This window comes from Cricetulus griseus, chromosome 8, assembly GCF_003668045.3.
Source record: "Cricetulus griseus strain 17A/GY chromosome 8, alternate assembly CriGri-PICRH-1.0, whole genome shotgun sequence".
Lineage (NCBI taxonomy): Eukaryota > Metazoa > Chordata > Mammalia > Rodentia > Cricetidae > Cricetulus > Cricetulus griseus.
Window position 1 is genome coordinate 26,351,703 of NC_048601.1, and position 21,396 is coordinate 26,373,098.

General features: G+C 39.9%; 1 protein-coding gene across 5 annotated transcripts in view; it reads left to right on the forward strand.

Annotated features, from left to right (window-relative positions):
- The first annotated feature begins 565 nt into the window (after positions 1 to 565).
- Ankrd30a (ankyrin repeat domain 30A) overlaps positions 566 to 21,396 on the forward strand; it is a 62,842-nt gene continuing 42,011 nt past the window's right edge. For all 5 annotated transcript variants that reach the window (XM_027429256.2, XM_035448542.1, XM_027429258.2 and 2 more), the window contains exons 1-12: positions 566 to 1,024; positions 2,442 to 2,556; positions 2,716 to 2,889; positions 3,839 to 3,945; positions 6,414 to 6,475; positions 8,749 to 8,782; positions 11,060 to 11,132; positions 13,001 to 13,061; positions 13,173 to 13,324; positions 14,148 to 14,313; positions 14,586 to 14,647; positions 20,226 to 20,319. In XM_027429256.2, coding sequence (XP_027285057.1) covers positions 780 to 1,024; positions 2,442 to 2,556; positions 2,716 to 2,889; positions 3,839 to 3,945; positions 6,414 to 6,475; positions 8,749 to 8,782; positions 11,060 to 11,132; positions 13,001 to 13,061; positions 13,173 to 13,324; positions 14,148 to 14,313; positions 14,586 to 14,647; positions 20,226 to 20,319 — 1,345 coding nt within the window. In that variant the 5' untranslated portion in view covers positions 566 to 779. The remainder of the gene's footprint in view (positions 1,025 to 2,441; positions 2,557 to 2,715; positions 2,890 to 3,838; positions 3,946 to 6,413; positions 6,476 to 8,748; positions 8,783 to 11,059; positions 11,133 to 13,000; positions 13,062 to 13,172; positions 13,325 to 14,147; positions 14,314 to 14,585; positions 14,648 to 20,225; positions 20,320 to 21,396) is intronic.

The following is a 21,396-nucleotide window of genomic DNA, read 5'->3' on the forward strand; positions in this document are numbered from 1 at the left end:
CCATCAACTTGTATAATTAATTCATACACTGACTCTTTAGGCTATGAAACACAACCATTTATTTCACTAATTCCCAAACTACTACACGGATTAGCTGGACAAAAAACAAATCTCCTTCCTTAGTCTCCCATGCCACAATCCCGTCCATGCTGTCTATAATGTGGTCCAATTTTGGATTACGGCCCAGGTTGAGTTAAAGGAGTCGCCTGTCTGGAGGCTAACAGGTTTGCTCCACAGGACCTTATACGCTGCCCCTGAAATACAAGGCCACAGCCAAGCAGGCGCCGAGAAGCCCGCGGTCCCGACATGCTGGGTCCTGACTCCACCGCGGCGAGCGCTCCGTCCCCGATGGAGTCCTGCAGCGATCCCCGGAAGCCGAGGCTAGCCCGCGCCCCACACTAGCTGAGGGTGGACCTGCGCCTCTGGAAAGCGACCTCCCACCTCGCGCCAAAGCCCTAGGCTAGAGAACCAGCTTGGCAGCCGCTTCACATCCGCGAATAGCATAGAGGGCGGAGCCTGGCCCTGCGCATGCGTGCTGGGCCCCGTTTGCTCCCCGAGCCTTTGCGCGCATGCGCGGGGACTAGAAGGCGCGGGTTGCTAGTTTGCAGCTTTGCTTGGCGATTATCGAGCTTTAAAATCCTGCGGAGCCATGCAGCGACTTTCTCGTTGGGACCTTGTGGAACTAGGCTGGCTTTTCAGCAGGCGCTAGGGCTGCGTTGTGGAGGCAGCCGACGCCACGCCAGGGACAAGGTGCCTTGTGGGGGGCGTACCCTCCGGCCATGAAGAAGATTTTTGGCTTCAGGAGTAAGGGCCCGTCGCCGTTAGGCCCCTCTGCCCGCCCGCGGAGCAACTGCGTGGGCTTCGGGCGTGAGGGTGCTAGTGGCTCCCTCACGCCCAGGTACCACATTCACGACAAGGATATGGGCAAGATCCACAAGGCTGCAAGCGCCGGTGATGTAGCCAAAGTACAGCACATCCTTATCCTTGGGAAAAGTGGCGTGAACGACAGAGACAAGAAGGACAGGTAGGTGTACATGGGGCCAGCGAGCTAGCGGGGCGGGACGTGGCTGGTGTGCATGCACCTTGTCTGGCTTAGGGGTTGGAAGGCCGGGCCAGAGGATGGCACTCACTAAGGAAGCTTGGCTCCTTCCACCTTGCACATTGATGCCTAAGCCTTGGTGGGGTCTCGAGCCCCGCCCCGTATGAGCAGCAGAGACAGCAACAGAAAACACTCTAGCTGGCTCCTGATCCCCTTACAGTTCCCTTTATTGGCTGTGTAAAGTGAGTTAACGAAACAATTGAAAGTTTTGCACACATTTAAAAATTGTAAAATATATAACGGGAGAATTATTTCTGTTCAAGGTTTAAAGTTCTTCCAGTAATATCCAATAATATATCAACATACACCTGTGTGAATATGTTTTGTGCTGCATTTTGAAGTGGGAAAATAGTTCCGTGTTCTCCAATAGAATTATGGATAATTCCCAGAATGTGAACTCCATATTCTTACCAATTTACCTAGACCAAATAAGAATATCGCCATTTTAACAATTCTGAGTTTCTCAGTGTTGCCTTAGATTTTGTGATGACACTTGGAAAAAGCTTTTCTAAAGTATCAAAAAAAAGTATAATATTAGTTTTCACACATCAGTCATTTACTAGCAGCCAAGAGACACATCAGTGACTAAAGCAGAATAGAAAACCCAGAAATACCCAATCAAATATATGTAAGAATTTAGAAATTGATTCTGGTAACACCCCTATTAATGGGAAACATGGCATTCATGAATAAAATGCTTGTTAACTTGTTTGGAGGAAACAAGCTACAGTTTTAATGTCACTAAAATAAATTCCTGATAGATTATAATTTAAACATTAAAAAAAATAATGAGAAAAGTACCAAGACAAATAAGACTAAGAATGACTACAAAACCACTGTGTCTCTGGGTGGTCATGGCACTCACCTTTAATCCCAGCACATGAGAGGCAGAGGCAGATGGAGCTCTGTGAGTTCGAGGCCAGCCTGATCTACGTGGGATTTATGGAGTGTACTCAGGTCATGGAGCTTTTGTGGCAAATGCCTTTGTCCATTTCATGGGTGAGAAAACTGAGGCAGAAAAAGGCTAAGTGAGGCTAATAACTAGCAGGACCTTAAAGAGCATTGATACCCAAGTCAAGCTAAATCCAAAGGCTACTTTGCACATTGGCTGCTCTGGGCTAGGACTCTAGCTCAGTAATTGTTTACTTAACACAAGTTTCAGGGCTTCACTGCAGTATCACACACACAAATCTAGTAGGTTGTCCGTGAATGTTCAGATGCCAGAAGAAAAATAGTTGTTGGGAAAGAGGAGACATTCCATACTGTCTAGTGTTTACATTACAGGAAATACGTTTTTAGATGATGCTCTGTAATTTACTAAAAGGCACTCTCATTTTCACAGAACTGCGCTACATCTTGCCTGTGCTTATGGCCATCCAGAAGTGGTGACTCTCTTAGTAGAGAGAAAATGTGAGATTGATGCCCGTGACGGCGAGAACAGCACAGCTCTCATTAAGGTACATAGCGCCAGCAGTTCCAGCTGAAATGGATTTGATTTAAATACTTAGGGAAAAAAAGAAATCAATTTCATTTAAATGTAGTAGTAAGTAAAACCTAAAATGTGCTTATGTTGAACTCCTAAACTAATTATCTGTTTCTTGATGCAATAACGGCAGGCTGTCCAGTGCCAGGAGGAAGAATGTGCAACTATACTGTTGGAGCATGGTGCCGATCCGAATGTAATGGACAGCAGTGGCAACACCGCCCTCCACTATGCTGTCTGCAGTGAGAACACATCCATAGCAGCCAGACTGCTTGCACACAATGCCAATACGGAAGCCAAAAACAAGGTATAATGACTTTATTTCCTAATCACCGAAAGTACATTTATCAGTGACATATTGTCACCGAAAGTACATTTATCAGTGACATATTGTGATGGTGGTTGTCACCATGATCGGCGGGGGGGGGGGGGGGGGGGGGGGGGGGGACGACGACGACGACACGACGACGGACGACACCACTTCTGTGTTTTGTGATTGTGAGGATATTTTCAGAAATGGTCATGAGGATTCCATCTAATCAGTGTTTTACCCATTGGTGGAGTCTAAGTTTGAATATAATTGCCCTTTAAAGTTGCATTCATTGTGACAAAAAGAACCTGTACATCAGTATCAGAAACTCACTGGTTAAACCTTTGCCTTACTTTCTTTTTATTGCTTTTGCTTGCTCATTTATTTATTTATTTGTCATCCATCTGTCTGTCTGTTTCCTTCATGTTTGCATAATCCAGAGCAGAGGTTCTCAACCTTCCTAATGCTGTGACAGTTCCACATGTGTGGTGACCCCACCCATAAGATTATTTCATTGCTACTTCATAGCTATATTTTTGCTACTGTTCTGGATCATCATGTAAATATCTGATATGCAACCCCAAAGGGGTCATGACCCAAGGTTGAGAACCACTGGCTTAGCGGGAACCGCCACACTCTTACAAAGCTTTCCAACTCATTCCCTGAAACGTACTCCTTCAGTGTTAATGTTTGCCACAAAAAGGATTTTCAATAAAGATTGATTAAAGTTAGAGACTTCCTACACCATTGTTTGGTTTATTAAATGGTAATTTTGTTCATTAATTCAATAGGTCATTTAAAATTTGTAGCTCTTTTAGACCTACTGAAACAAAAGTTCCTTCAAGCGATGCTGGACTGGCTGGATTGCACTCCTGTAATTCCTAAGTACAGTTCAGTTGACAAGTCAGCAATTTGTGAATTACAGATTGCTTTTAATGTCTTACAGGATGACCTCACACCTCTGTTGCTTGCTGTAAAGGAAAAGAAACAGCATATTGTAGAATTTTTAGTAAAGAAAAAAGCAAGTATTCATGCAGTTGATCAGCTTGGAAGGTATAGTAGTTTGTTGTTTCAGGAGACAGCTGGGACTGGGGAATGACTGTGGGCAAGAGTGCTTGCTGTGTGTTTAATTCTCTAACACTCATGTAAAGCCAGTCATGCTGTGCATGCTTAGAACCAACATGATGGAGTATGGAGAGAAGCTTGCCAATGGATTGGGGGATTTCAGATTTATTGAGAAGCCTTGTCTCAGTACACACGGGGTATGATAGAGGAATACACCTAAAGTCCTCCTCTGCACTTGTGTGTATGCACCACATATCACACACACACATATACATATAACACACACTTATACACACAACACACACACATGTATGCATACACCACACACACAAGCGCGTACAGCACACACATACCTATACACCATATACCACACACACATACTCCTATACCATGCACCACACACACGAGCGCACACACCATACACAGACACCACATATATCACACACATATATGCATACACTACACATAACACACACATATACCGTGTGCCTCACACATATGCATATACCATACACCACACAAGTATGTATGCACCATACACATGTACACATACACCACACATCACACACACACTAAACAAACAGGCAAAAACTAGTTTTATAATGTGTTAACAACTACTCAGAAATATAAATTAAGATTAACTTAATTACTAAGATGTTGAAAAACATCAATACCTACATTAGTTAGGTAGACAAGCAGTTATTCAGACTGGGCAACACAACATATACTTGGATTCATATTCCCTTTTAACGAGTGAGGTTTGTAGCCTGATCTAAGATCTTATATTAGCTATACCAATTTTACATTCGTTCTATAAACCTTTAGTTTGCTTTCTGACTCAACATTGAATCCTTAATTATTTTGTACCATTTTATATATGGTACCACTTATATATTCCTTTTAAGTAGAAATTGAACCTAAGTAGAAGTTGCAAATTTTTCTTTCTTCCCATTTTTTTTTTTTGTCGTAAATTACTTTTGTGAAGAGTGTTGATGTTAGGTTGTCACATGTATAATCATCATTACATACTGTTCATTTTTTTTCCTGTTTTGCTTCTGATAGTCTAACATTTTTTAATTAGCTTGAGAAGAGGGAAAGGGATAGCCTGAAATGGCTAATCTTTTCCTTCAGTGGATAATAATGGGGAAAGAAACAGTTTTAGATTCACATATTGCTGAGCTTAACTCCTGGCTTCCTCATATGAAAGGGAGGATAGTATATCCTTTGGGTTATACTAGGCTGGAGGAAGTGGCTCAGTGGGTGAGAGTTGCTTGCTGTGCAAGCCACAGCGTCTTAGTTAGGATCCCCAGCTCCTGTGTAAATAGCCGGGTGAGGCTGTGTGTGTCTATAACCCTAGCATTGAGGGGGCAGAGACAGGCAGGCAGATCCTGGGGCCTCTTGGCCACCCTGCCTAGCCTAAAGGGTTTTGGCTAGTCAGCCAAAAGCACTTCTGGTTTGGTGAAAGAGCCTGTTTTAAAGGAGTAGGGTAAAGAGTGGTAAACCAGAAACTCACATTTTGAGCTACGCAGGCTGGCCAGCAAGCTCCCCGGATCTGCCTTAGCTTTTCAGAGTATTTGAAATTTGGATTGACAAGGAAGCTTTTCAGCAGACATCTCTAAGTCAAGGAAGATTACACTCCTGCAAGATGTAGGTCCTCATCATGACCAACCACGTATAACAGAGCAATTTGTCTTCCACGCCAGTCAGAGGTAAACGTAGAAATTAAGCATTGTTTAAAGAGAAAACTACTGGTTTCAGAGCTGGAATAGATAGACAAGCAATAGTGCCCAAGCCAAGTCTTAATCTTTATGTTTTCTGCCCTTGGTGTCATTGATTAGTTCAGTCATAGCATAGGAGGCAGTTACCTAATTTAATGAGATGTTTGCCAATACATTTAGTTCAAATTACTGTAGCTAGTTAGGGTCAAATAGCCACAAAGAATTGAAGCACCAATAATCAAGGTAAACCTCAGTATTTTGTAACTAACTGTAGCAGTGTTAGAATCTGTAAACAAATATACACTCATTTGGATTCTGCTTGGAACTCCAAAATAGCTTAGCATGCATTTATATTTTCTCTATGGATCTTCAGAGGAATTTAGTAACCGAGAGTACTAAAATCCATGATTTTTGAAAGAAAGCATTCAGCCTAAGGGAAACAAGTTGCCTAAGAGTAAAGCCATCACCTGCAGGGCTGGGGCTGTGCGAGGGCACCTTCCATCCTGCCCAGCCATGCTAATTTAATCGGCTGCCTGCAGTTCTTCACCATTTTCCTGTTTCTCTTTCTTTAGGACACTCAAAAGCTTGGAGAGCTTGTATGCTTGACTCATGTGGGATGTGATTCTGATATTATCTCTGATTTTTGTTTGTAATACTGTTGTGAGTTTAATTAATATAGTTAGTAATCATTTTGCTTATGAGAATTAAATTGGTAATGTTTGTCATTTTTTAACATAGCAACAGACAAATATTTGAATATGATGGGAGGAGACTAAAAAGTTCTGAAAATAGCAATCCAGGTAAGATTCCTCATGAAAAATCACTCTTTGTGGGCCTTCCCTGGGTAAACATGTAAAGTTAGGAAAGTTTTGGTCACAGAAGAACAATATAAAACAAAAATCATTATGTAAGTGATATTCGTACTTTTTTCCTTATTTTCAGTCTGGAAATGAGGATTATTTAAGAAATTAGTTAAAAGAAATTTGCCAACTAAAACAGTATTCCTGAAAAAAAAAAGCATTTAATTTTGACCCCTGAAATCCATTAGGAAAATGATTTTCAGTTATTATGCTTTCTGTTTCCTCTGTCCACGTTACAGAAGGATACACTTAGCATAATAATGGATAGTACAGCAAATAGGTTACACTTATTAAGAGAATGCCATTATAGTTGTTGGAGTTACTAATAAAGTATTGCAACTAAAGTAGGCACATTTTTTCACTAATTTTTATCAATTTCTTCCCTAGGTATAGAATTAAAATTGTTGTGTGTGTTTTCAGAGTCTTCTGTTCAGGAGAAGATACCAGTATTGTTCCTTTGAACTTTCATAGTAGGCTTACTAAATACATATTTCAAACAATAAGTAATTTTTTTCTTTTTCTTGTTTCTCTGTGTGTGTAACCTTTGTTTTTAGGTAAGTTTTAGGTTCTCAGCAAAATTAACAGTAAGGAACAGAATTTTCCATACACCCTGTGACTCCCAAGCATACATAACTTCTCACATTGTCTTACCCTCTCCCTGCTAAAACTGTTACCCCTACATTGTTACATCATTGTTACTCCAACATGTGACCTTACATGAGGCTTCACTTGCAGTCTGGTACATTCTATGGCTTTAGGCCAGTGTATGACTTGTAGCTACCTTTGGAATATCGTAATTAGAATAATTCCATTGTTCTAAATATTCCCTGGACTCCACCTATTTCTGTTTCCCAGACCCCCACCCCTGGCAGCCAGTGCTCTTTTTACTGTCTTAAGAATTTTGCTTTTTCCTGAGTAGTCATGTAGTTGGAATGATACAGTGAGTGTGTTTTCCAGTGTTTGAAACATTAGATTCAGTACCAAGGTAATTGAATATAGTCTTTTAAGGTGTCCTTGCTTCCACCATACTGCCAGGCCCATTTTGTTCTGTTCTGTTTGTAGTACAGGTGCTCCACCACTCAACAAACCTCAGACTTATCATGAGTAGCATCATGGGAAATGCCAAGACACTGATTAGTTTGTTTAATTCATACTTTGCATGGAACGAGAGAGATTTTTTTCTTTTACCAAGGAAAGCCAACTGTTGTCTCATTCTGAAAGCTTGAGTTAATAGTCTTATTTTTATACATTAAAGAAAAGATCAGTTTCAGAGAAGGAGGAGTGATGAGCAAAGGGGTCAAGACCATGCCGGGGAAACCCACAGAAACAGCTGACCTGATAAAGCAGGAGCCCACAGACTCCAGACTGACAGCTGGGGAACCTGCATAAAACCCAGCTAAGCCCCCTGAACGTGGGTGTCAGTTGTGGTGCTTGGGTAGCATGGGGCCGCTGGCAGTGTAACCAGTATTTATCCCTTGTGCATGAACTGGTTTTTGGAGCCCATTCCCTATCGAGGGTTACTTTCTCAGCCCAGATACAGGGGGTAAGGCCTTGGTCCTGCCCCAAATGATGTGATAGACTTTGATGATTCCCCCATGGGAGGCCTTACCCTCTCCGAAAATAGGGAGATGGTGGGGGGGAGAGTTGGAGGACAGGAGGGAGAGGGAACTGGGATTGGTATGTAAAATAAGATTATTTTTAAATAAAAAAAATTTTAAAAGATCAGATACTTACTAGAAATTGCACAGCACTCCTAGATTGTGCCTACTTATGGCAGGTTTTTTTTGTTTTCTTTTTAATCCCCAACTAAGTATTGACTGAAAACCTGGGAAAGCCATATTGTATCATAACAAAATAAGTGTACTCCTGTAATTGTTCCCAGTGCTGTTAGTACAGAAGAATCCTGCTATGATATGGAATCTGCTAATTGTGCCATCTACTGATATGCTCTGATAATGTTCAATTAGGACTGTGGCCATTGTACTTTAGGTATCAGATTTTTATACATCCTATTCTTTCTTGGGTTTGATAAATATAAAGAAGGAGGGACAGGTGAATCTTAGTGAATTAATTACCTAATCAGCATTATTAGTGTTCATTCTAGGATAGCCTCTAGGTGTGGTACCAAAGAGAAAGCATTAATAATTATAACAACATTATTTTACATTGTTCTATTGTTAATTTTAAATGTACTTTATGTTTTTCTTTAACAGTGGATAATGGTTCTGAAGATGAATCTTTAACCAGGTGGGTAGGAATATATAACATTGTTAAAGTAAATGTTAGCTGATTAGAGAATGGAGGGAATAGAGACTAAGATTTATTAAGTGGGGGCTGGAGAGATGACTCAGAGGTTAAGAGCACCCACTGCTCTTCCAGAGCACCTGAGTTCGGTTCCCAGCAACCACATGGTGGCTCACAACCATCTGTAATGAGATCTGATGCCCTCTTCTGGTGTGCAGATATACATGGAAGCAGAATGTTGTATACATAATAAATAAATAAATAAATAAAATCTTTAGGGAAAAAAAAAGATTTATTAAGTGTTCTTCTGTGAGCTAGACAGCTATGTTGTGTACTGTGATTCACATTTATTCCTTCCAGCAGTTACAAGAGCTCTTCGAAGTATCTGCTGTTAACCCGCCTACCCACCTTCTGCTTTCCTTCTGACTCATTAGGCGGCAGTCACTCAGAAAGGTTAATTAGCCTATGATTCCATGGTTAATTGGTGTCTTATCTATGATTTGACTGTCTTTTTTAAAGAAGGTTTTTTATTTATGCTAATTTTTTAATTATTATTTTATGTTTATGAGTGTTTTGCCTGCATGTAGGTCTGTGCCCCATGTGTGTGCTTGGTGCCCATGGAGACCAGAAGAGGGGATCAGATTCCCTGGAACTGGAGTTCCAGGTGGTTGTGAGCTGCTGGTGTGGGTGCTGGAAACCAAACTTGGGTTCCTTGGAGGAGCATCCAGTGCTCTTAACTGCTGAGCCATCTCTTCAACCCCCAAATCCAGTCTGCTGCCCCTCTCTATAGATTGATAAGGGCCTGTGGCAGCACTGGGATAAGATTTAGGACAGGACAATTTAGAAAGTCAAATTCAGTTAATGTTAGCTTTGATCTAAGTCTTCCTTGGAAGCAGTTATATTCCTAGAGTTGACAGTTGCAGTGGCAAGCTGTGCTTTGTTTTCAATCATCAAAGATTTTAGGACACATCTTACCCAGCTATGGCTGTGTGACCACAGACATTCCAAATTGGGCAAGCCCTGGAGAGGAGCTGTTAGACTGGAAGAAAGAATAGTATGCAGACTAAATTGTATTAATTACATTTGGGTCTATTTATAGGACTTTAAAAATATTTTATTTATTTGAAATGAGTCTCATATAGTCCAGGTTGGCCTCAAACTTTTTTTGTAGTCGAGGATGTCTTTCAACTTCTGATCTTGCTGCCTGCAACTCCCGAGTACTGGAATTATAGGCATGAATCACATGAATCCAGGGCTCTGTGCATGCTAGACAAGCACTCCATAAATCCTCAGTCCCAAAGGATGTTTTAAATTGATTTTTCAAACTACAGATTTCCCTGTGTGAGAGAGACAGAGATGTTTGTAGCACAATTTCTAATTGTTTTTAATAATAAAAACTCAGAGTCAGATATTGGGGCTAATGCTGAAGATCAGAGAAGCAAAGTGGCCAGCCACCATAGAGTTCTTACCTCTACTAATACTCAGACCAAAGGGGCAATCCTGTCCTCAGATTGCTTAGACTACATCTCCCTCCTATCTCCTCCAGCCTTATATTCCTCTTTGCCCAGCTATACCACTCCTGTCTCCTGTCTCCATTTCCTTACTGCTCTGATTAAGGGCATGTCACTCCAAATGCTGGAATCACCTTTAATTGAACTCTGTTTCTCTTTTAGACTGGATCAATTTTGTATAGCCCAGGCCGACCTTGAAATAACAGAGATCCATCTGCCTCTGTCTCCCAGGTGCTGGGATTAAAGGTGTGTGCCATCACTGTCTGGCCTCTATGGCTAACTAGTGTATCTAGCTTTGTACTCTGATCTTCAGGCAAGCTTTGTTTGTTAGACCATAAACAAAATATCACCACACAGTTTCGGTTACTAAATATTTCATGGGTTCCCCTATACTGTTTTATGGTACCTGGAAGCTATAGGGTCCTAGGTTTGACTACATACCCTCCCTAGCCTGCAACATTCCATGTAAACCAGACTGGCCTTCATCTCACGACAGTCTGAACCACTTTGTGATTGTAGTCATGTGCCATCAGACCTGGCTTGAGGGGTCCTTATTAGGTGGTTTCCAGGCTGAGTACAAGGCTGTCATTCCTTAGTCTGTTGCTGAGTGTTTGAGCAGGGTAGACAGGGTTTGTCCCATGCTGTAGGTTATCAGATTCTCTTCAGTTCTGGAGACAAAAGTGACATTAGATATTGATGAGGTCACTGATTTATTCCTAGATTTCTTTTAAGAACTCGGCTTAGATTTTTTGTTGGATATTTTCCTAAGGTCTTCTAACACACCTGATCCTGCTGACTCCTGGCCAACGTCGGATGAGGATGAATACAATTTTGATAGCAAGGTAAAATGCAGTTTTGTGAAAACAATAGCTTTGTTGTGTTGAGTGTTTGCTCTTGAATTTAGTGGTGGTCTGTCAATGTTCTATGCGGAGTATTGATCAGAGAAAACCATTTCACAGAACAGTGACTAACTACTATTTTTTTATTTCAATGAATATCAAAGACTGATTCCTTGGGGAGGTAGAGGCTGGAAAATCCACAGTGACTGGAAAATTTCATCAAGGAAAACTTCCTACAATACAGAAAAATGAGATTGAATCAAAAATTACTTCAATAAATGTACCTTATTAGCACTTGTAAATTATATGAATATGAGTTTTATTATATACTCAAATTAATCTCTGATGGGCCCAGTTAGTATAGTAAATCATGGAGTTTTCATGGTGCCTTTAATTTCAAAACTGTAAACATACAGCATGCAGTTTCTGTTTCGTTTTTTTCTTGGACACCTCTTAGTATGATACAGTTTTTATTTGTTTTCCGAGACACGGTTTCTCTGTGTTTCCCTGGCTGTCCTGGAATTCACTCTGTAGACCAGGTTGGCCTTGAACTCACAGAGATCTTCCTGTCTCTGCTTCCCGAGGGCTGGTATTAAAGTCATGAGCCACCATTGCCCTGCTGTATGATATAGTTTTTAGGTAAGCTTTCTCTATTACTACCCTTAGTGTGCATATAAATTACCATAATACCAGAAATTATAAAAATATACTAATTTAAATCTGTTTATTACAGTTATGTCGAAAGGATTTTCCTACTTCATTACCCTGGTAGATGTTCTGCCACAAATAATGTCTATTGAATTTCTAGAAATATGGCTTACCTTTATATTCCCTTTAATATAAACTCAGGTGCATTGTGTTGAAGAAATGTCATATATTAAAAACATAAAGTCTATTGAAATTCTTAAAACATGCTTACCTTTATAGTCCCTTTTGATGTTTAGATGTAAACTCATGTGAGCTACACTGAGGAAATGTTATGTAAATAAACAAACAAAAAAGCCAAGAACAGATTAGAGAAGTATCATTAAAAGGAAGAAGACACCAGTGTATGTCTACTGCCCTGAAACTGTGGATTTTGATTATGAATGAGATTTTTAAAATATCTTAAGCTTATTTTGAGAGCCACCCCATATTGGATTAAATAACATATTTTTGAAGCTATATATTACCCATAGAATTTTGATTAGCAAATCTTTCTCCAAGGAGGACATTATGGAATATTGTTCTTTACAATGTATTCTTTATCTGGTAATGATGTTATATCTCTCAGATGATGGTAGATAGCCACGATTAACTAATAAAGCACTATTTTATAGTGTAGAATTAAACTTTTCATTATAGTAATATCTACAAAATGTAACTACAAGTCATTATTAGGGATGTACTGTGAATCAAGGCTCTCACATTTCTTTACAAATCTTAGGCTTCAGTGTTGGGCTAGATAGTTATGTCAGCTAGAGTTATCTGAAAGGAGAAAACCTCAATTGGGAAAATGCCTCCATAAGATCAGGCTATGACATATTTTCTTAATTAGTGATTGATGGGGGAGGGCTCAACCTATTGTTCGTGGTGCCATCCCTGGGCTCCTGGTCCTGGGTTCTATAAGAAAGCAGGCTGAGCAAGCCAGTAAGCAGCATCCATACATGACTTCAGCATCAGCTCCTGCCTCTAGGCTCCTGGCCTGTTTGAGTTCCTGTCCTGACTTCCTTTGATGATGAACAGCAATATGGAAGTGTAAGCCAAATAAACCCTCTCCTCCCCAACTTTGTATTAGATCAGATAGTAAGAGTGAATATTATAATTGTTTTATTTTTATTATATGTTATTTTAGAAGTTATTTTTGTTTTGTTTTGGTTTTTTTTTTTTAGAATGTCCCCAAAATTAACTTAACAGAGCTGTGGGCAGCTGCTCAGCAGTCCAAGAAAAACCGTAAGTCATTTGAAAGTGGTGTTTTCTTGCGCTATTCATTGATTCAAACAAATATTTTCTCATATTTTTTTTCTTTTCTTTTCTTTTTTTTTTTTTTTTTTTTGGTAATAGAAACAAAATGTGGCTTTGAGAACCTAGAAAATAGGATCCTGTTTGACAATAGTAATTCCAATAGTGAAATTGAAGATGCAGTTGAAATCGGTCCTGGAACATCAGCCAGAGTCCAGACCTCTTCTCTGTCATGTCAGTCACCTGACCCAATGGTATGTAAATTCTTTTATCTTGAAAGCTCAGGAATCCCTTTTGATTAGATGGGTTTCTTTTCTCTTTTCATATAACTATGGGATCATACTCTTTTTATTATTTTAAGGTTTATTTATATGAGTATTTTGCTGCATGTATGTATGCATGTATGCCAGAGGCATCAGATGCGCTGGAACTGGGCCTGCATATGATGCTGACCTATGGTGTGGGTGCTGAGAATTGCAGCTGTGTCCTCTGAAACACCGCAAGTGCTCTTAACTGCTGAGCCATCTTCCCACCCAATATATTACTCTTTTGTTTTGTTTTGAAGACAGGGTTTCTCTGTGGCTTTGGAGGCTGTCCTGAAACTAGCTCTGTAGACCAGGCTGGTCTTGAACAGAGATCCGCCTGCCTCTGCCTTGCCACCACCGCCCAACCAATATATTACTCTTAAAGCACTCTTCAGGGGGCTGGAGAGATGGTTCAGAGGTTAAGAGCACCGACTGCTCTTCCTGAGGTCCTGAGTTCAATTTCCAGCAACCACATGGTGGCTCACAACCATCTGTAATGAGATCTGGTGCCTTCTTCTGGTGTGCAGATATATATGGAAGCAGAATGTTGTATATGTTATAAATAAAATATTAAAAAAAAAAGAAAAAAATTAAAAAAAAAAAAACACACTCTTCAGGTCTGCCTTTTGGGTCCTCTATACTCCGTGTGGTACTTCTCAGACTGCAGGCACTGACTTCTGTCCTACTGTGATCTACTGTTAGCCATTTTCACTAAACAGTAAATAACCCCTGTAAATTGCACTGAAATACTGAAGTCGATGCTTTCCCATAGGAAGGAGCAACTGAGCCTGCAACTGGAAGAGAAGAAAATGGTGCTGATGCTGTTGAAAACGTTTCACAAGAAAACGGTGCTGATGCTGTTGAAAGGGCTTCACAAGAGCAGCCAAATGGTGACAACTTAACCTGTGCTGGCGGTTGGCACAGAAGTAATAAAAGTGGTGAGTTAGTGAATACTTAAACACTTTCCATGATCTATACTGTTACAAAAAGCTGAAGCTCTAAATCAGATATAGTGTCTGTTTCTCCTAAGTATTTTTTCTCTTGCTCTGTTTTGTTGCTTCCAGTTCTTTCTGAAACTGCTTCAACCCAGTGAAATTCCTTTTTTGCTATTATCTTTACTGTAATTTTGTAAATGTAGATAAACATACATGTGTTTAAAATTCAGTGGTAAACATTCTCATTAGTGTGTGTGTATAACTACATTTTACAGAAATGATGTCTGCGTTAGGATTAGGAGAAGATGAAGAGGAAGAATCGCCTTGGGATTCTGAGGTACTGACAAAAAACATAAATGAAGGTGCTTACTTTCTCACCCACATAAAGCCTTGGGGGGGACTCTTTCCTCACATTTTTAACCTATAAATAGTAGTTACCTACCAAGTACTTGCTGCTCATAGTACAGTTCTGCTAATTTGTGTGATTTATTTAATAATGTAGAAGTCAGAAGGAACAACTTTGAATTAAATTTAAGTAAATTAAAAAAATCATTTCAACCTGTGACCTGAACCTGAAAGGTTCTGTGACAGATGTGGGTGTGTGCAAGCCCTATGGGATTCAGAGGGAAAATGTGAGCTGTAATCTTTTACATCTGAAACCTGATAAGGCAACAAATGAGACTTGAAACTGTCATTCTCTCTGGGTTATAAAGTATAAATCTTCCAGGGAAATGTCAGGAGAAAGAAAAGAATGAATGTAACTTTGTGGGGTTATAGCAATTTTGTTTACATTTGTCTTAATTTAATTTCTTTAATAGATTTAAATCATTTTCAGAAATGAAATACATTCAGTACCTGTGTAAGATTCATGCTTGAAGTAACTTAAATACCAATAATGATGACCAGTTTTAATGATACCAATGTAGAAAGAATGGCTTGGAAGTGTAGCAACTGTACATACTGGAACCCCTACAGCCAAAGGGCATGCTCATACTTAGTTCTGGCATTTAATATTTATAGAATTTTGGGGGAAATTAATCTATCTGATCATCAGTGACTTTGTTGTACCATAAAGATATGTGATGCACAAGTGTGACAAGGGAATAAAAAATATTTTGTGAGGTATAACATGTGTCTGCAAATATGTGGCAGCCAGATCCTAGTGTTCTTCAAAACAAAATGAACATTGAAGACCCGTTTCATACAGTAGAGAAGTAGTGTCAAGAAAAGAATGGGAAGGTGGAAGGGGCGTACAGATTTCCAGTTTGGAAATGGTAAGACTCAATAAACCATTGATTAAGATGACCTAGAAGAATAGTTATTCGGTGCATAAGGTCTTTCTAATGAGAGTCTAAATGCTTTGCCCCTGAGTAGATTTCTGTGACTGAGTTACCATTACGTCTGAGGCGGTTAGATGCTGAATAGTACAAATGAGGGCTCAGTGTTAGAGTAATAATGAACAGAAGACCAAGCAATGTATTGTAAGTCAGTCTAACTGCTTCATATAAAGAAAATTGGAGGGGGTTTGGATTTCAAATGGAGTGGAGGTGCCGTTACTAGGGTACTTTCTGAGAATGACATTTAAACTCCCAATTAAAAGATGGCAGCATCAACTAGCCCCTGAGAGTGGAGAACATTCCAAAGAACAGAGAATCACATTTGTTCATCGTTTTGATCTATATGTCCTGAGTTTATTCAGAAACACGAAGTTGAATGAATATATTCATTTATAGATGGATGATATACTATATACAAAATAATTCCCTAGCACATTTTAAATATTTTAAGTATTTTTGCATCCTTTCTTATCAAAGGTTATTGCATATTTTAGAAGTTCTTTTTGATTGGGAAGGGGTCACGTTCTACATTTATTTTTGTGTGCTTTTATCTATACAATCAGAAAAGGTTTTATCATTTTTATTCAGCCATTTTTGCTGGCAGTAAAAATTTTACACAAAAATACTTTGATTTTTCTAAACCTTAGTTTACCTGAATATAGGAACTTTTACATTGCTTTATGTGTAACCAGTGTAACACACTCTAGTTTCTTACCATACATACCAGGATTCTTTTTGTTGTTTTTGTTTGTTTGTTTGTTTGTTTTGTTTTGTTTTGTTTTGGTTTTGGTTTTTTGAGACAGGGTTTCTCTGTGTAGCTTTGGAGCCTGTCCTGTCACTCGCTCTGGAGACCATGCTGGCCTCGAACTCCCAGAGATCTGCCTGCCTCTGCCTCCCAAGTGCTGGGATTAAAGGTGTGCGCCACCAACGCCCGGCCAGGATTCTTATTTTGACTTTAAATTTCTATCACTGGGCATATTTTAAATGTTTTATGCTGTATCAAAGCGCACTTATAAGAATTTCTTAAGATATCTGTTTTTTTTTTTTCAGTTTTTCTTATTTATATTAGAAACAATCTTGGGAGTTCCCTGGTAGAGTTTTTTGGGTCACTTACGTAGACTATCATATCATCTGCAAATAGTGAAAGTTTGATTTCTTCCTTTCCAATTTGTATCTCCTTGATCTCCTTTTGTTGTCCTATTGCTCTAGCTAGAACTTCAAGTATAATATTGAAGAGATATGGAGAGAGTGGATAGCCTTGTGTTGTTCCTGATTTTAGAAGAATTGAGTTGAGTTTCTCTTTATTTAGTTTGATGTTGACTGTTGGTTTACTGTATATTGCTTTTATTGTGTTCAGGTATGTTCCTGTTATCCCTGATCTCTCCAAGACCTTTATCATGAAGGGGTGTTGGATTTTTTTCAGAGGCTTTTTCAGCATCTAGTGAGATGATCATGTGATTTTTCTTTTTCAGTTTGTTTATATGGTGGATTACATTGATGGATTTTCGTATGTTGAACCATCCTTGCATCCCTGGAATGAGGCCTACTTGATTATGGTGGATGATTTCTCTGATATGTTCTTGGATTCAACTTGCCAGTATTTTATTGAGTATTTTTTTCATCAATGTTCATGGGGGATTTTGGTCTGTAGTTCTCTTTCTTATTTGTGTCTCTGTGTGGCTTGGGTACCAAGGTAATTGTAGCCTCATAAAAACAGTTTGGCAATGAACCTTCTGCTTCTGTTGTGTGGAACACTTTGAGAAGTGTTGGTATTAGCAGTTCTTTGAATTTCTGGTAGAATTCTGCACTGAAACCATCTGGCTCTGGGCTTTTTTTGGTTGGAAGCCTTTTGATGGCTGCTTCTATTTCATTAGGGGTTATAGGTCTATTTAAATTGCTTATCTGTTCTTGATTCAGTTTTGGTAAGTGATATCTGTCCAGAAAATTGTCCATTTCCTTTAAATTTTCCAATTTTATGGAGTACAGGTTTTCAAAGTATGACCTGAAGATTCTCTGGATTTCCTCAGTGTCCATTGTTATGTCCCCCTTTTCATTTCTGATTTTGTTAATTTGCATTTCTCTCTCTCTCTCTCTCTCTCTCTCTCTCTCTCTCTCTCTCTCTCTCTCTGTCTCTCTGTCTACCTTTTGGTTAGTTTGAATAAAGGTTTGTCTGTCATGTTGATTTTCTCGAAGAACCAACTCTGTGTTTCATTGATTCTTTGTATTGTTTTCTTTGCTTCTACTTTATTGATTTCAGCCCTCAATTTGATTATTTCCTGGCGTCTGCTCCTCTGGTACGAGTTTGCTTCTTCTTGTTCTAGAGCTTTCAGTTGTGCTGTTAATTCTGATGAATTTTTCCTGTAATGACTATGAAATGACCTTCATCTCTTTTGATTGATTTTAGTTTGAAGTCTAATTTGCTAGATATTAGGGTAGCTACACCCGCTTGTTTCTTGGGTCTATTTGATTGGAAAATCTTTTCCCAACCCTTTACTCTGTCTTTGAAGTTGAGGTATGTTTCTTGTCTGGGATGGAATCCGTGGTCTCTTAGTGTTTGTAGAATATCTGTTCAGGACCTTTTGGATTTCAGAGTTTCTATGGAGAAGTCAGGTGTAATTCTGATAGGTTTGCCTTTATATGTTTCTTGGCCTTTTTCCTTTGCTGCTCTTAATATTCTTTTTTTATTCCGTATGTTTGGTGTTTTGATTATGATGTGGCAAGGGGACTTTTCTGGGGGTGGTCCACTCTATGTAGTGTTCTGTCAGGTCCTTGCACTTTCGTTGGCATGTCTTTCTTTAGGTTGGGAAAGTTTTCTTCCATGATTATGTTGAATATGTTTTCTGCAGCTTTGAGTTGGGCTTCTTCATCTTCTTCTATAGCTATTATTCTTAGATTCAGCCTTTTCATGGTGTCCCATATTTCCTGGATATTTTGTGTTAAGGATTTGTTAGACTTGAGATTTTCTTTGGTTGATGAATCTATTTCTCCTAGTGTATTTTCAGTGCCTGAGATTCTCTCCTCCGTCTCTTATAGTCTGTTGGTTATGCTTTCATCTGTAATTCCTGATTGTTTACTCAGCTTTTCTATTTCCAGCATTCCCTCAGACTGTGTTTGTTGTTTTGTTTTGTTTTTCTATTGTCTCTGTTTCAGCTTTCAAACCTTGAACTGCTCGAATTGGAGGTTTTTGTTTTTGTTTTTGTTTTTCTTTTGCTATTTTTGGTTTGTCTTTTCCTCCATTTCTTGAATTTTTTGTTGTTTTTTTTCTTCCATTTCTTTAAAGGATTTTCTCATTTCCTCTTTTAGGGTCTCTGTCATCTTCATGCTTTTGTTTTTAAAGTCATTCTCTTCTGCTTCATCTGTGTTGGGATGTTCAAGTCTTGCTGATGTGATTTCCCTAGACTATGGTGGTGTCATATTGGATTTTCTGTTGTTGAATGTGCTCTTTTTTTTCTTTTTGATTCAAAACTTCGTGTGTCTTCTAGCTGTTTATGATTAGTTTAAGTTTTCCAAACATTAAATCTTTTTTTTCCAAGAAATTATTTTTTTATTAGTTCAAATTAGAAACATGCCTGCTTCACATGTCAATCCTTTCTCTTTCTCCCTCTCCCTCCCCCACCTCCCACCAACCCCCCACCGTATTCTCTCCTTATCCTCCCTAGGGGATCCCCAATGTCTGTCATATCATTCTGGGCAGGGCCTAGGCCATCGCCCATGTGTCCAGGCTGAGAGATCATCCCTCCACATGGAATGAGCTCCCAAAGTCCTTTCTTACGCCAGGGATAAATACTGATTCACTACCAAATGTGTTCTTATGTTGTCATCTTCCCTTCCCTTCTTCCAGTGGGTGCAGATGGGGTCTCTTCCTCTTCTGGTGGGTTCAGGTCCATGGCTCTCTTCCAGTGGGTGCAAGCAAGTCTAATACTCCGATGGGTCTCACAGTAGGTGCAGGCAGGTCTGAGACACTCCCTCTTCCAGTTGGTGGAGTTGGGACTAGCACCTCGATGTCAGCAGACTCTGGATGGCTTGATCCACCTGGGGCAGGTCGACCTGCCCCCAGTCTCTAGGCCAGGAGATCCCAAAGAGGGCAAGTAGAAGTCAGGCCTGAGACCGGGGCCCATGATCACCTCTCTCCTGAATGGGGGTGGGACTGGTACAGTGATGTCAGCAGACTCTGGATGGTTTGGTCTGCCAGGGGCAAATCGACCTGCCCGAAGTCCCCAGGCCAGGATATCCCACAGAGCAGTATCTGTTTTTTTTAGTTGTCCTCTTACATTGCATGGAGAATAAGGAAGTAATGGTAAGTGTTTTGAGCTTAGTTGCTTGCTGAAACATGAAAATAAATTAATTTTTTTAATGATTATGATCTTCTGATCTTCCATGCTTCCCTTCATACTTGGTAACCAGATGCAGAGCAAAAATAGATTTGATCTAGAGAGCACATATAAGTTTCTTTATTGACATGTTTCTTTTCAGTGCATGCTTGTCTGTTTTTCTGACTGTTTAAAACAGGAAATTGAAATATTTTAGAAAACAATTGAGAAGTCCTTATGTAACTCATTTTGATGTCTGCTTCAACAGAGTATCTCTGACAGTGTTTCACTGAAAGGTGTGGGTCATTTATCTGGGACTGCAGATCAAACAGGAGAGACTAAAGTACATGGACAAGATGAAGGTAAGAACTGTGTTATTTTTAAAAAGTCATTTGACAGATCTCTATTTAGAATTAATATGTTGTCAGCTGAGTTCGTAGAAGTAAGCAGTGGTAAGTTGTATATGAATTCCCAGGGTTCAGCAACAGAGTAAACTGGGAGTGTTGCTAAGAGCTGCACTGTTCATTGGAAGCTGTTCTGGAGCTTGAGGGAAAGGGTACTAAAGATAAGAATGACAGAGAGTGCAGAGGAAGATGATGGGCAAGAAGGGGATTCGTATCGTGACGGGTGGGAAAGTACAGTAAGCCTGTGTGTGGATAAGAACACGGCATAGAGACCCAGGAGCTATGAAGAATGCTTCATTACCTAGTGCGGGAGAAGCAAGTGAGCGCCTCTCCTGTTTTCTGGCTGGTGAGAAGACCAGCGTCAGAATGCCTGGTCATGCAGAGCTATAGCTGTTTCCTCTAGCAAACATGCACCTGTGTATCGCTTACTTTCTTGTCTCCTGACCAAGTGACTGACATGAAAGAGATTAGGGTGTATTTGGGTTTACAGCTAAGCGGGGGGATACAGTCTTTTTCAGGGTGGCATGGTGGGAGAGTGCAGATAGCTGGTCACCTAGTGTCTGAGGTAGGAAGTAAAGACTGGGCAGGAAGCTGGGGTGGGGAGGGGAGGGGAGGGGTGCTCTAGGCATTAAAACCCCAGGACCCACTCACGACCTGCTCCCTCTAGCAAAGCTCCACCTGCTAAAGCTTTTACAACCTTTAGGAACAGCACTGCCAGCTGGGGACCAAGTGCAGCTCACGAGCTTCTGTGGCCTTCTCAGACTCTAGCCACATGTACATGTGGAGGTATAATTTGTTGTCCTCTAAAATGTTATTACTTTACAGAAAATTTTTTCTATAGACCAAAACAATAGAAAGAAAACAGAGCTCAGGAAGGCCATGTCCTGCAAAAGTCCACAAGAAGGGTGAACTCTGCCCTCTCTGGGGAACGATAGGAACTTGAGGTTCATTTCCAGAAGTGCATAGAATGATGGGAATTTGGAATTAGACTCCTCACAGAGCAGTTTCTCTGAGTTTAATGAATCAATTGCTGGT